This window comes from Schistocerca piceifrons, chromosome 7 (genome assembly GCF_021461385.2).
Source record: "Schistocerca piceifrons isolate TAMUIC-IGC-003096 chromosome 7, iqSchPice1.1, whole genome shotgun sequence".
Lineage (NCBI taxonomy): Eukaryota > Metazoa > Arthropoda > Insecta > Orthoptera > Acrididae > Schistocerca > Schistocerca piceifrons.
Genome location: NC_060144.1, coordinates 471,580,405 through 471,596,601, shown reverse-complemented (window position 1 = coordinate 471,596,601; position 16,197 = coordinate 471,580,405). Strand labels below are relative to the sequence as shown.

Below are 16,197 nucleotides of genomic sequence, written 5' to 3'. Positions count from 1 at the left end.
TGCTCATACCAGATGTCAGACAGTATTGTGTTTTAACGTTGAGTGGCTCCCCTAAACCCGTATTTCGATAGATAATTTCAGGCAAGCCAACAGCTGTGTGGAGCAGGACAATACGACCGCTGCGGGATTATCAGGTACGTGGTGTGGACAGGGCGCACGGTCAACCAAAGCAGCAATCCGAAACGACCAACAGTTTAAAGGTAGTTTTTTTTTTTTTATTTAGGAATGAAGGCACTGAAGTGGGGCATCAGTGATGCTTTTAATGATCGCAACACTGGTAGGGTGAAAGTGCTACAGCATATGGCAATTAATCCTGGAGCAAACTGCATCAGAGAACTTTAACGAATGGACAAGGTTTGCATTGATGAAGCAGATAGCACAGTTGGCCACTAAGGAGTCCAGTAAGAAGAAAAAACTTGGAAAAGATCAAGAGGATGATGTACAGTACGGTGTTGGGTGCTTCTGAGTGACTAAAAATAAAAAATTAAGCACATATTACGTGAGTTGCAGTCTTTTGAAACTTCAGAAGCTGTTCCTGAAAATTTACATTTTCTGTTGCATTTTTTCTTAAATCTCAGAAACCACTTCGACTAGAGTATTCAAATTTTAACATACATATCCTGAGTCTACTGAACTAAAAGAACATGTCTGTGTATAATTGAAATCATTTAGGATAACGTTCACAGAAGTATACAACATTTTAACCATGTAATTAAAAAAAATGCAATTATTGTACTTCAGCAGACTCGGAACAAACAGTTTTATGTCCTGTAAAAGTTTGATGTCAATGGCTACAGTGGTTCCTGAAATACAGGGAAACCAAATCACAAATTTAACATTGTCGGGATAGGGCGTTACAACTTCCCTTAAGTGAAACCAATATTCAAATATGTTAACAGCCATCAACTTTTTCTTCATCACACTTTAGCTTTTATTTCAAAAGAGCCGAGAAATAGGCTGTTCTTAATGTTTTTCATAAATTTACAGAGATAATCGGCTTTGAAGTTTTCCCAGCCACTGTATGAAACACAGTTGATACATAATCCCACACCATGTGTGTAGTGCAGTTGGGAGCATAATGTAATGTTAACAAAGAAGAGTTAACGGTTCGTTGGTTCAATACTCCCCAGTATCATTTTTTTTTTGTTCGATTTGAAATATCTACATCTCAATCATAAAACTCATCACTTTTCATGAATTATGCACGACTTCTTGTTTCTAATTATGTATTGGACATGGAATTCCTGTTTTCACTTCAAATACACATTCTTAATTATCAATGTTTTACGAAACACTGTTCATAAGAGTTGTGTTGGGAAACAAATCCTTGTTATTTGGACTATGTCCATCTTTTTTATTACAGAGGTAAGTAAGTACTGTAGAAACATGAAATTCATCTTTCCCACAGCATCGAGCACATCATACAAATGCTGCATTTTAACATTTGCTATTGTACCATTGCAATATGAACCCACCAGAACTGATCTGGAGCCAAGTTGTGGGATTTGACCAGAGAAGTAAAGCCACCAGACATACTGGAACTAAGGCAAATAGGTTTTTCACAAGTCACTGCTGAATGCTGGCGGGATATAGAACGACTCATCATAAAAGATGAGAAAACACAGTGCATGGTTGGCTTCATGGATTCTGTTGTTGATAGGCTCCTTATCAACATAGCAGGTGACACTTCCAGAATAAAATGTATTTCTCAGAATCACATTAGCAAGAACTGTAATCGATACCTTCAGTGGCTTCAGTGTTCAACAGTACAGTAAAATCCCTGTAGTACACTTTGGCATTACACACAGCTAACTCAGAAAAATTACCCTATGTTTAAATTAGGAATTTTCATCACTCTAGTTTGTAATTAGAATACTATGTCAGGTGAGAACAAGTGCATTTTATGCTTTCTGTCTGGTCACCTGAGAAGCAGGCAGTAGTACTGGAGTTTCTCCAAGTATTATTTCATTCTCCTTAGAAATTAAATGACGTTCAAAGCCATATTGTTTTATTGCTCGTCCCTTTACATCTGAACTACACCTGCTCACATAATTTGAGTTAGTTGGACTGCTGGCTGGCCAGTGCTGTCCAAATTTAATGCGCCAGTGAAGCTGTCGTCCCACATTATCGCAGTCTATGTGCATGTAACGCGACATAAAACTTATATTTATGATCATACTTCACTGTACTGGTCACAGCTTGGATTCCACTCCACATTAAACGAAACCCAATGAGATTCAATCGAACGCGGAAGAATACATGGCGTAATGTTTACATCAGGTTCACTCTATGATGAGCAGAGCACAGAGATTGAGGACGTACCAGGGTCTCTGCACACTATCCGTTATACCACCTTTACAGTATCCTTATCTGAGTAAATGGAGATGAGTATTTCAAATTTGTCCTGGACAAAGAGCAGCAGGTATTTTGCAGATTGAAAGCAAACTAATTCTTTGTTTCTGTCACATGGAGTAAGTATGTGGTATTAGTCCTGACTGGAGCAAATCAGTTTCAAAGTGTTAAATTTCTAATAAGTAATTTTAATCACACAAAATATAATTAAATGCAACAAAACCCATTATTTTAATGCCACAAAATTATTTGCGCTACTTACATTGGCAACAAAAACTCTTGTGTTCAAAGGGCCAGTTATCCAGAGAGACTCAAGAAATTCCGGACTGAGTCCATACGTATTTCCCCACTTGCTACTTGCAGCAGCAGCTGCAGCAGCATTTGCAGCCTGCTGAGACCCCAATGCTGGAAATGCTGTCTGCAATGGTAGTGGTGGAGCAGGATGATCCCACTTGGCACGGACATCATCTCTCCCTCGAGCTAAATTACCTGCTCCCTGGCCCATGCCTGCAGTGCCACCACCACCTACTCCACCAGCAGCACCGCCACCACCACCGCCACCACCACCTTTAATTGGACGACCATATTTGTCTCTGTCAACACCAAAGTCCTGAAACATTAAGGAAAGTTATACATGAGTCCTGCTTTTAGTATGTGTCTCCAATGTTTTCTTTTATGTAATGATCAAAGCAGTATTTGATATAACCAACTGCGTTCATGTAACAGATTAGAACACAGAATAATGTGAAAATACTTAAACCCAATTGTAATATCACATAACATAGCCCTGTTGGAAGTATAGAATGTTAAGTGGCAATGAAGTGCGCGCACACACACACACACACACACACACACACACACACACACACACACACACACACACACACAGAGAGAGAGAGAGAGAGAGAGAGAGAGAGAGAGAGAGAGAATTGGTCCAAGATGAAACGTGAAATAATGACAAAATGGAGAATGCACTACAGCCACTACTGCCAATGTACAATGTACATCAATGAAACATTCACACACTTGACACATTTTTAACACATTCTATCCCAGAAAATTTAAGCACAGAAGCAAATGTGGTTCAGCTGTGTCCATTAACTTCCTAAAGAAAAAGTGTGATGTGAATCTAAAATGTATGTTATTTTGCAACCACTTTAAATAGTATAGAATGAGATACCTCTTTAACAACCAGCTTTCTGCCTTTAAGATCAAACCGGTGCATTTTTTCCACAGCTTTTTTCACAGACTCTGGCGATTCAAATTCTACTATACCACAGCCCCGCGGTTTGTCATTTTCATCCATGAAGAGTTCAACGTATGAAACTTCTCCAACTGAAATAGATACAAATACTCATTAACTTACATTTGGATAGCACCTTTTTCTCTAGTAATTAATATAATGCCATATAATTTCAAGAAATCATGACATGTAATACATCATGAGCCACTCATGTTTACAAAGCATTCAAGCAGCTCAGTGTTGCAAAAAATAGCTGCACAGTGGCAAATACCTTACTAACTTCAGTATCAAAAATCACTTGTTGGTTTTTCAGAACTGTTACTTTACATACACACACACACACACACACACATACACACACACACACACACACACTTGCACTTAGATGGCTGAAAACAAAGACATGACTAAGCCCACTAGACATATTACAAGTGCAGTATCTAACTTTTGCTCATATTTCGTAATTAAGTTTTTCAAGAGACCTAGTGGGGTTTTCCATCACTTCCCAGTGATATGCCATAATAACTGAACACTTGAGTCAATGAGAGTATACATGGAAACAAATATCCAAATACATCTAGTACAATGCCTTATCACATATTAAAGCTGCCTGTACTTCATTAGATCTTACAAGTTTCCAAATGTCAGAGGAGTTTTCTATCGCTTCTTTAAAGTCACAAAGATCCAGATGAAAATTAATTTCCTAATCAGTTTCTCCCCCAAATTGGTTCCGTCTGACAGTCAAACTTATTTGACTTAACTTATGACTTGAGTAAGTAAATGTCCCGAGTTACCAAATCATGATTACCCCTTACTAAACAACAATGCTGTGTACTTGAGTGAATGTCTCAGTTAATCTTTCTATGACTAAGACAACAGTAAAATATCCTCGTTGTACCTAATTTGGATACAAACAACAAAACTGATACCATTCAATCTTTACAAAAACCTTTTGAAGCAGACCACCACCTCTCCTGTAAAACCCTTAACATCCACTAAATAAAAGAAATTGCCATAATAACCAATACAAGAGAGCACTGAAGTGTTTAAAAACTAAAGACTCTCCTTAACAACCAATCTTCTTTCTCAATATTCACACTATGAAACTGTTTCATACTCCAAATTTTATTAACTGTATCATGTACTGATGTTCTTTCTTTGTTTAGGGCACTCAACTACTAAGGTCATTAGCACCCATCACAAACATTAGTGCACTAACACCGTAGAAAAACGCAATGGGGGCAACATCAGAAAGTACTTACAAGGACGCAGAGAAACAAAATAAAAGACTTAGATCTTTTTGGACAAGTCCGTCAGCGTAATAAAACAAAGGACACTAGCAGCTGCTCGAGCGTCATCAGCTAAAAGTTCCTGTAAGGTAGACGGCAGACCTACACGAGAGTGAATAAAATGGGGACAAGACAATAAAACATGGTGCACCGTCAATGGATGACCACAGGGGCACCGCAGGGCAGGGTCACCGGACAACAGGTAGCTAAATCGGCAATGCACAATCCGCAACCTGGCCAAAATGACCCACTCTCACTGGGATGGGTGTGAGAAGGCTGTCCAAGTCGTCGGGATCAGTTTGATGGCCCTAAGCTTATTTTCATGGAGAGAGGACCAAGCCTCATGCCACAATGATGAAACGTGCCAACAAAGAACCCCACTAACATCAGTTGATGGGACACAAAAGGAAGCTGCCTGAGGCAGGAGGACAGCAGCCTTGGCTGCAGCATCAGCAGCTTCGTTCCCAGGCAAGCAAATGTGGCCAGGAATCCACAAAAAAGAGGACACGAGCGCTGGTATCAGCTAGCGACTGAAGGGACCGTTGAATTTGTTGCACGAGAGGGTGGTCTGAATGTGGGTCATGCAGACTCTGAATGGCACTCAAAAAATCCAAGCAGATGGCATAGAGAGAATGACTGTGGCGGCGGATATACTGAACAGCCTGACAGAACAAAAAGCTCAGCTGTAAAGCTTGAACACTGGTCAAGGAGCCGATACTGAAAGGTATCGTCTCCAACGACACAGGCACATCTGACGCCAACAGTAGTCTTTGAGCCATCCGTGTAAATAAAGACGTTATTAGCGAGTCTCTAATGAAGTTCGACAAACCCCGAGCGGTATATCGAATCCGCAGTCATCTCCTTTGGGAGCGAGCAGAGTTCAAGGTGAACGCGAACGTGAGCCTGGAGCCAAGGTGGCGTCGGGCTCTCACCCACTCGAAAAGTCGTAGGGAGGGTAAAATCAAGTTGCTGAAGCAGGCGATGAAAGCCAACTCCAGGAGATAACAGGGCAGAGACTTACAGCCCGTATTGGCGGTCGAGAGAGTCTTCAAAGAAAGAGAAATACGATGGGTGGTTGGGTATTGACATCAGTCGGCAGGCGTACCGACAAAGCAACATATCACGTCGGTAGTTTAGCGGTAATTCGGCAGCTTCGGCATACAGACTCAACAGGGCTGGTGTAGAAAGCATCAGTCACCAGATGTAACCCCTGATGGTGGATTGAGTTTAGACGGCGTAAGATGGACGCAAGAGTAGACAAAGCTCCCATAATGTAGCTTTGATAGGACAATGGACCGATCTGCTCCCCATGACGTACCGCTGAGAACACGGAGGACATTTAGGGAACGGGTACAATGAGCAGCCAAGTAAGACATGTGGAGACCAGCAAAGTTTCCTGTCAAATGTAAGACCTAAAAATTTTGTCGTCGCCACGAATGGGAGAGCAACGAGACCGAGATGTAAAGATGGTGGAAGAAATGGTTTGTAACACTAGAAGTTCATACAGACCGTTTTCTCACCAGAAAAACAGAAACCATTAGCGACACTCCAGGAATATAGACGGTCTACACAACGCTGGAGACAGCACTCCAAGAGACATGTTCTATGAGCACTACAGTAGATCGTAAAGTCGTCCATGAAAAGGGAGCCTGAAACGTAGCCTGAAACGTCAGCGGGAAGGCAATCCATTATTGGATTGATAGCTATGGCATAAAGGGCCACGCTCAAAACAGAGCCCTGGGCATCCCATTCTCCTGGCGAAAGGCATCTGATAAAACAGAACCCACACGTATCCTAAACATTCGATCCATTAAAAATGCAGTAACAAAAAGAGGGAGGCAGCCGTGAAGGCCCCAAGCACGCATAGTGCGGGGAATGCCCGCCCTCCAACAGGCGTCTTAAGCCTTCTCCAAATCAAAGAACACAGCCACCGTCTGGCGCTTACGCAAAAAGTTGTTCATAATGAAGGTCAACAATGTAACTAGGTGGTCAACAGCAGAATGGCGCCTACGAAAGCGACATTGGACATTGGTGAGGAAGTATCGAGATTCAAGGAGCCAAACCAATCTAGAATTTACCATGCGCTCCATCACCTTGCAGACACAGCTGGTAAGGGAGATGGGGTGATAACTGGAAGGAAGGGGTTTTTTTTTTTGGTTTTAGGGCGCAAAACTTCTATGGTCATTAGCGCCCGGTCCGTGACTTAGGAACCAGTAAAAAACCGAAATTGAAAACCAGCAGCAATTGGAACGGAAGTCATGAAATTGGAGAAACTAAAAGCAGAAATAAGGCTTTAAAATCCACTACAGAAAGGGGCTGGTTGTCCCCAAAAAAAGCTTCAAATGACTGACGTCATTTCACTGGCACTAATAAACTTGAGAACGCGGTCGGCTGAGCACGTGTCATCTGCTAAAATCGACGATATATCCAGCGATAGCTGGAGACGGGAGCGTAACGGATTAAAATAGGGGCACTCAATTAAAACGTGTCTTACCGTCCACAGCTGAGAGCAGTGCGGACAGAGTGGGGGAGGATCGCCGCTTAAAAGATGTCGATGGCTAAAAAGACAGTGCCCTATCCGAAGTCTAGTTAAAATTACCTCCTCCCGACGACGCGTTTGGGAGGAAGAGGTCCAAGCACAAGGAAGAGCTTTTATGTCCCGCAATTTATTATGGCTAAGTGTCGACCAATGCGTGTGCCATAATTGAACAACACGTCGACATAGAACGCTCCATAGATCGGCAAAGGGAAGCGATTGAATAGCTGGCCGAGGAAGAGAGACTGCAGCCTTGGCTGCAATATCGGCCGCCTCATTTCCAGATACCAACGTGTCCTGGGAGCCAGAGGAACGCCACCGAGACGCCCCCCCCCCCCAAGTGGAGCAAGCGCAGACAGTCCTGAATCCGGTGGACCAGAGGGTGCACAGGATAAAGAGCTTGGAGACTGAGGAGAGAGCCGAGAGAATCTGACCAGATAACGAATTGTATCCGCTGATGGCGGCGGATGTAGTGGACAGCCTGGAGAACAGCGTAAAGCTCCGCAGTATAAACCTAACACTGGTCGGGAAGCCGAAAGTGCTTTGGGGTGTCGCCAACAATATAGGCACTCCCTACACCTAATGATGTTTTCGAGCCGTTGGTGTAAATAAATGTGGCGTCCGTCATTTGTGCACATAGACCAGCAAATGCCCGACGATAAACAAGTGAAGGGGTACCATCCTTGGGAAATCGACAAAGGTCACGGAGCAGGCAGATCCGGGGACGGAGCCAAGGCGGTGCTGTACCCCAAGATGTCAAGAAGGTTTTAGGAAAGCGGAAGGAAAGAGAATGGAGCAGTTGACTGAAGCGGACTCCCGGTGGTAGTAGGGAGGAGGGGCGGCCTGCATACCCTACATCAAAGGAGGCATCGAAAAAAATGTCATGGGCTGGATTAGCAGGCATGGAAGACAGATGGCTAGCATAACGACTCAGAAGGACTGTTCGCCGATTGGACAGCGGAGTTTCAGCAGTCTCAGCATAAAGGCTTTCCACAGGGCTGGTGTAAAAAGCTCCAGACACAAAACGTAATCCACGGTGGTGGATAGAGTCGAGACGCTGAAGAATAGACGGCCGAGCAGAGGAGTAGACTATGCTTCCATAGTCCAATTTCGAGCGCACTAAGGCCCGATAGAGGCGGAGAAGGACCACTCGGTCCGCTCCCCAGGAGGTACCATTCAGCACACGGAGGGTGTTGAGGGATCGCAGACAGCGAGCCGAAAGATAGGAAACGTGGGAGGACCAGCACAGTTTTCTGTCAAACATAAGACCCAAGAATTTAGCGAGGTTTGAAAACGGAAGGTTGACAGGACCTAGATGTAAGGAGGGCGGAAGAAACTCCTTACGTCGCCAAAAATTAACACAAACGGTCTTACTGGGAGAAAAACGGAAGCCGGTTTCGATGCTCCAAGAGTGGAGGCGATCGAGACATCCTTGAAGACGTCGTTCAGGAAGGCTGGTCCGTTGAGAGCTGCAGTAGATTGCAAAATCGTCCACAAAGAGGGAGCCCGAGACATCAGGAAGGAGACAATCCATAATTGGATTGATGGCAATGGCAAACAGTACAACACTCAGCACGGAGCCCTGGGGTACCCCGTTTTCTTGGGAGAAAGTACGGGAGAGAGTAGTGTTCACCCGCACCCTAAATGTGCGCTCTGCCATAAATTCGCGAAGAAAAAGGGGCAGCCGACCTCGAAAGCCCCAAGAGAACAGTGTGCGGAGGATGCCTGTCCTCCAACAGGTATCGTATGCTCTCTCCAGATCAAAAAATATTGCTACTGTTTGGCATTTCCGGAGAAAATTGTTCATGATATAAGTGGGGAGAGCAACAAGATGGTCAACTGCAGAACTATGCTTTCGGAATCCGCATTGGGCAGGTGTTAAAAGACTGCGGGATTCCAGCCACCAAGCTAAACGGTAATTCACCATACGCTCCAAAACCTTACAGACACTACTCTTGAGAGAAATGGGGCGATAGCTAGAGGGGAGATGTTTGTCCTTTCCAGGTTTCGGAACAGGAACGACGATAGCTTCCCGCCATCGTCTGGGAAAAGTACTGTCGGTCCAAATTCGATTATAAAGGCGAAGGAGGTAACGCAGACTATGGGTTGATAAATGCAGCAACATTTGGACATGGATAACATCTGGTCCTGGGGCAGAGGAGCGAGAAGAAGAGAGTGCATGTTGAAGTTCCCGCAAGGAGAAAACAGTATTGTAGCTTTCGCGATTTTGAGAGGAGAAAGCTAGAGGTCGCACTTCCGCAGCGCGTTTCTTCGGGAGGAACGCTGGCGGGTAATTTGAAGAGCTCGAAATCTCAGCAAAGTGCTGACCCAATGAGTTAGAAATTGCGACGGGGTCCACTAATGTATCATGCGCGACAGTGAGCCCAGAGACCGGGGAGAAACTAGGCGCGCCTGAGAACCGTCGAAGCCGACTCCAAACTTCCGAGGAGGGAGTGAAGGGGTTAAATGAGCTAATAAAGAATTTCCAGCTTGCCTTCTTGCTATCGCGGATGACACGACGGCATCGCGCTCGGAACTGCTTATAGCGGATACAGTTGGCCAAAGTAGGATGGTGGCGGAAAATGCGGAGAGCACGTCGCCGCTCACGTATTGCATCACGGCATGCCTCGTTCCACCAAGGAACTGGGCGGCGCCGGGGCAACTCGGAGGTGCGTGGTTTTGAATGTTCTGCAGCTGTAAGAATAACGTCGGTAATATGTGTGACCTCATCGTCGACGCTGGGAAAGTGAGTCATCGAATGTCGCAAGAGACGAAAAAAGTGTCCGATCGGCTTGGGCAAACTTCCAGCGTCGCGGGCGCATGTAGGGCAGTTGAGGCTGCAGTTTAAGGACACATGGAAAGTGGTCACTCGAGTGTGTATCATCAAGGGCAAACCATTCGAAGCGCCGAGCTAGCGGAACAGTACCGACCGCAACGTCCAAATGAGAAATTTGTCGTGGAGGCTGACAAAAATGTGGGGACCCCAGGCAAACTAGATCTGCTTGGTGGAAAACGTCTAGCAATAGTGAGCCACGTGGACAAGGATGTGGAGATCCCCAAAGCGGGTGGTGGGCATTGAAGTCCCCAACTAGCAAATATGGCGGTGGAAGCTGACCAAGGAGATGAAGGAGATCAGCTCGTGCCATTGGTGTGGACGATGGAATGTATACAGTACAAAGAGAACGTGTATCCGGAAAGGGAAAGACAGACGGCGACAGCTTGGAAGGAAGTGTTTAAATGGATTGGGTGATAATGGAGAGTTTCATGGAGAAGAATCATGAGTCCTCCGTGTGCTGGAGTGCCTTCAACAGAGGGGAATCATATCGGGCGGACTGAAAATGAGGGAGAACAAAGCGGTCATGGGGACGCAGCTTTGTTTCCTGAAGACAGAAGATGACCGGCGAGTAGGATCGTAAGAGGATCGACAATTCATCACGATTGGCTCGAATACCGGGGATATTCCAGTGGATAATGGACATAGGGTGAACAGAAAATGGAGGAATGTGACCAAGGTCGCTGTCAACTCAACAACTGCTCTGAGCTTGCAACCGACAGCATGGAATGGCATTCAGCCGAAGGCAGAAGATCCTGATCCATAGGTTGGTCAGGAGTAGCTCCTGCCACCAGCGATCGGCCGGTTGATCGGCCGCCAGCAGTGCGCCTCGGCGACACAGAAGACAGCCGAGGGCGATTTCCGCCAGGTGGTGCTGTAGATGGGACACGCCTTGGCGGAGAAGGAGAAGAACTGGGTTTCTTTGTAGCCTTCTTGGAAGTATGATGTTTAGAGGAAGGAGGAACCGATGGTTGGGAAGTTGCCGTACATAAAAACTCTTCATGAGTATGCTATTTTTTCGAAGTCTTGGTGTCTGACTTTTGGGCTCGAGATTTAGCAGAACCCGACAAAGGGTGAGCCAGAGAGTGGGCAGGCGAAAGTGGTGAGGTTGAACGGGCGATCTTTGCGCTGGCCGATCTGACGACCGTGGCACTAAAGGTGAGGTCGCAAGTCTGCGTGGCCGCCTCCTTTGTTGGCCGAGGAGAAGCAAGGACAGTGCTGTATTTTCCTTTCTGAGGCACGGTGGTCTGTCGACTGGCGAATAATTTTCGAGCAGCAAAGGTCGACACCTTTTCCTTTACTCTAATTTCCTGGATGAGCTTTTCGTCCTTAAAAATGGGGCAATCTCGAGAGAAAGCAGCATGGTCACCCATGCAGTTGATGCAGCGAGGGGATGGAGGTGGACAAGCACCCTCATTGGCATCCTTGCCACACGTAACACATTTGGCCAGATTGGAACAGGACTGGCTGGTGTGATTGAACCGCTGACACCGATAGCAACGCTTAGGGTTAGGGACGTAAGGGCGAACGGAAATTATCTCATAGCCTGCTTTGATTTTCGATGGGAGTTGAACTTTTTCAAATGTCAAGAAGACAGTGCGGGTTGGAATGATGTTCGTGTCAACCCTTTTCATAACCCTATGAACAGCTGTTACGCCCTGGTCAGACAGGTAGTGCTGAATTTCTTCGTCAGACAAGCCATCGAGGGAGCGTGTATAAACGACGCCACGCGAGGAATTTAAAGTACGGTGCGGTTCCACCCGGACAGGGAAGGTGTGTAGTAGTGAGGTACGCAGCAACTTTTGTGCCTGGAGGGCACTGACTGTTTTTAACAACAGGGTGCCATTCCGTAATCTGGAACAAGACTTTACAGGACCTGCAATTGCGTAGACACCTTTCTGAATAATGAAAGGGTTGACCGTGAAGAAGTCGTGACCTTCATCAGACCGAGAAACAACAAGGAACTGTGGCAATGATGGAAGAACTGACTGTGGCTGAGACTCAGTGAACTTACGTTTGTGAGCAGACATAGTGGAAGGTGAAGAAACCATTGCGGAAGAATCCCCATGATTACCAGCGTCTCCGATGGCGCGCTCCTCCCTCATGGGGGCCCTCTCTGAGGGCACTCCCGCCTTAGGTGATTGTTCACACCTCAGGTCACACCTCCCGACAAACGGACGGAGGGACCAATCGGCACTTTCGGAAGGTATCAGCTCGGGTAATCACCCCTCCCTGGGCCTGGCCGTTACCAGGGGGTACGTACGTGTCCTACCTGTCTACCCGGGGCGGGGAATTACGCGTTACCCCGTCACCGGCTACGCATGGAAGTGCGTGGGTCGGCCTTCAGACACGCACAGGGAGGAAGAAAGAGAAAGGGAAAGGAAAGAAGAGGGGGTCTCAAACGCCGCAGCGGAGAAAAGGGTAAAGAGAAGAGGTAAGGAAAAGAGAAGGACAAAGGAAGGATGAAGACATACAAGCAAGGAAGGCGAAGAATGCGGTACATTTACAAGCGTCCGTCTCCGGACATAGGCACAAACCATACTCCCAGAGGGGGAGAAAGGGAAGGAAAGAGCCAGAGGTGAGAGGGGAGGGCGAAGATGGGGGATGGGGAAGGATGCGGAAAGGGAAGGTATGCAGCCCGGAAAGGAAGGAGGGCCACATTAGCTTGGGGTCCCGTGCTCACTACGCACGTATCCACAAAAGAGTTGTGGATCCCCTGGGGGGTGGAAGGAAGGTGTTTGACCTTTCCTGGTTTGGGTATGGGAACAACAATTGCTTCACGCCAGTGTGTGGGAACATGACCTTCAGCCCGGATGCGATTACAGGACGAGAAAGGTTCTTCAGCATCTGAATATGGATACCATCGGGCCCCAGTGCAGAGGATTGGGACCAGTAGAGTGCACTTTCGAGTTCCCGCACGGTGAAGGTGGCACGATTCAAAGACTGGAAAGAAGGTGGCCGTACCACCACCGCTTGTTTCTGGGGGAGCAAAGCAGGGTGGTAACGGGCAGAGCTCGAAACCTCTTCGAAAAAGCAGCTAGAGGCATTTGAGGCATCCTCAGGATCCACAAGAACGTCATTCACTACAGTCTGGCCAAAAATTGGGGAGTGGACCTTGGTGCCAGATAGCCGCCACAGGCCACCCCAGACAACTGAAGGAGGAGTAAAACTGATGAATGAGCTGCTGAAAGCCATCCAGCAAGCCTTTTTGCTTTCTTTGGTAACACGATGTCATTGTGCACAGAGTCGTTTCTAACTGATACAGTTTGCCATTGTAGGGTGGCGGTGGAAGGTGTGTAAAGCACGTTGCCGAGCACGAATAGCGTCGCTGCATGCCATAGTCCACCAGGGGATTGGGACTCGACGGGAAGAAGATGAAGTACAAGGGATGGAATATTCAGCAGCAGTGAGAATAACGTTCGTGAGGTGTGCGACCTGACTATTGCAGCTGGAGAAGTCAGGATCATGGAAGGTCGCCAGGAAGGTGAAAAGCCCCCAGTCGGCTTTGGAGATGTTCCAGCTAGTGGAACGTGGAGAAGGGGTGTGATGCAGGAGATGGATTACGCAGGGGAAATGGTTGCTCGAGTATGTGTCAGACAGAGTATACCACTCGAACAGACATGCAAATTGGATAGTGGATAATGAGAGATCCAAGTGGGAATAGGTATGCGTTGCATCCGAAAGGAAGGTACCGTATTTACTCGAATCTAAGCCGCACTCGAATCTAAGCCGCACCTGAAAAATGAGACTCGAAATTCAAGCGGAGAGAAAAGTTTTAGGCCGCACCTCCAAATCGAAACAAAGTTGGTCCATTGTAATATGAGACACAATTTAGGTCGAATGAATGACGATACCGCTACAGTAGTTTGGTTGGAGTCGTAAGCTTAGCAGTTAAGCTTTACCAGGTAGCCATTGCTATGCGCCAGGCGCTCCGTCCGTATTTATACGGGTACTCTTCCTTTTTCACGTGCTTCGCTTGGTTTGAATCGATTGCTTATTTTGCTTTGATCTGATAAGTGCCGTTTTCTTTGCTGTAGGTATTTACGTCACTCTAAGCTGAAAATGCATTACTGTACTGCGCCATGCATTGTTCATCGCATTCTGATAGTTCGTGTTTAAGGCCTGTCGCCGCTCGCAACTTGGCTTGCTTTTGTGCGCGCTACCACCGCTTAAAATTTAAAAAGAAAAAAAAAGGAGAGGAATCGTCTCATTAGCGAAACAATGGCAATAGACTGCTATTTGTTGTTACTTACACAGCTGCTTTCTTTGATAATGATCAACAAGAACCAAATAATAGACTGCGTATGATAGAACATGTTCTGAACGAGAGTTAGGCGAAAATTTTTCTCCATTTGAAAATCTTTGCGGCCACTTCTTTAGTACATCAAATTCTGCACAGAAATTAGAGTCATCTTAGATTTTAAAATCTAGTTAGTTGCCGTGCTTCATTTCTGACTGTATCACTATTAGGCATAAGAATAATACGAATATAAACATGACACGATATGTATATTCTTCCGCGTTTGCTGGTGTCTCACTCTAGTTTCGTAGTTTATTAGGTACACAGGATTGAAATGAGATAGCAGCAAACACGAAAGAATACATGGCAAAATGGTGAAGAGAATACTGCATGTGATTCACATTTCATCAGGTTCCTATTAGCAACCATCTCTTCTCACAGGTAGGAAAAAATTCAGAATGTAGAGGCTGCCACATTGACAAATATCCCAGTCTTGCCAGTCGGATTTTCGTACTACATTGAAATTCTGCTACATTCGAAGATGAACAATACGGAATTTATATTTACTTCATTGGATAATGTATGAATATGCAGTGGTCGAAACTCGGGGCGGAGGAAAAAATCTAGTCTTCCACCTTTTTTTTTTAATTTATTTGCTAATGCAGAGGTTTTGGCACCAGTATTTATCTTTGTGCCTACAAAGCATGCCTGTGTAGCGCTACATATATTCGATGGCAGAAGTTAGTTGTGGCGGCACCTACCAACATTTTTCAGAACTTCCGCTTGCTTTGCACTCGATTCTAAGCCGCAGGCGGTTTTTTGGATTACAAAAAGCGGAAAAAAAGTGCGGCTTAGATTCGAGTAAATACGGTAGGTGCACCAGTATTTAAGCAGACTAGATTGAAGTGGTTGAAAAGGCCTGCCAAGAGGGAGCCTTTCGGGCAGGATGCTGGAGAGCCCCAAAGGGGATGGTGGGCATTAAAGTCTCCAATCAACAAAAATGGTGTAGGAAGCTGGGCTATCAGTTGTATCATGTCTGCCCTAGTACAGGCAGACGATGGAGCGTAAACAGTACAAATGGAAAATGTGAAAGTGGGGATAGTAATTCAGACGGCAACTGCCTGCAGATCTGTGTGCAATATGATTGGATCGTAGTAGACATCATCCCGAACCAGCAATATGACCCCTCCATGAGCCGGAATACCTGCCACAGAGGGTAGGTCAAAACACACAGAGGTATAGTGTGCCAGGTCAATACAATCGCATGGACGTAACTTCATTTCTTAGAGACCTACGACAAGCGGGCAGTGCATTCGAAGGAGCAATTTTAGTTCCTCTTAGTTGGACCGAATGCCACGAATATTCCATTGAAGAAGTGCCATTATGGAGGAAAAAAAGGAAAAAAAAGAAACAAGAAATGGTCACCTCGATGGGTGCTGAGGGCCTGGCTTCGAGGGAGCACTGCTTCTGCAATCTATAGGTGGTGAGTTATGGTCCATCAACTCAATAGTTGTGCCTGCCACCTTCCTGAGCTGGACAGGAGGGGCAGCCTCCTCCGCCGGTGAAAGACCAGATCAGCTACCAGCGGTGCGGCCTAGCGAAACTGAAGATAGCCAGGGACGGCAACCGCTGGGTGGCGCAGGAGGAGAAACACACCTCAGTGGAGCTGTAGAACTCTTTACTATGAGCCTTCTTTGAAGAATT

General features: G+C 46.0%; 1 protein-coding gene across 6 annotated transcripts in view; it reads right to left on the bottom strand.

Annotated features, from left to right (window-relative positions):
- The window catches only part of LOC124804591 (myelin expression factor 2), a 111,629-nt gene that overhangs the window by 74,912 nt on the left and 20,520 nt on the right, over window positions 1–16,197 (bottom strand). For all 6 annotated transcript variants that reach the window (XR_007017347.1, XR_007017348.1, XR_007017349.1 and 3 more), the window contains exons 3-4: window positions 3,533–3,687; window positions 2,615–2,962 (exon numbers count right to left, since the gene is read on the bottom strand). Coding sequence is in view for 3 of the 6 variants with exons in the window: in XM_047264781.1 (XP_047120737.1) it covers window positions 2,615–2,962; window positions 3,533–3,687 (503 nt within the window). In the remaining 3 variants the exon portion in view is untranslated. The remainder of the gene's footprint in view (window positions 1–2,614; window positions 2,963–3,532; window positions 3,688–16,197) is intronic.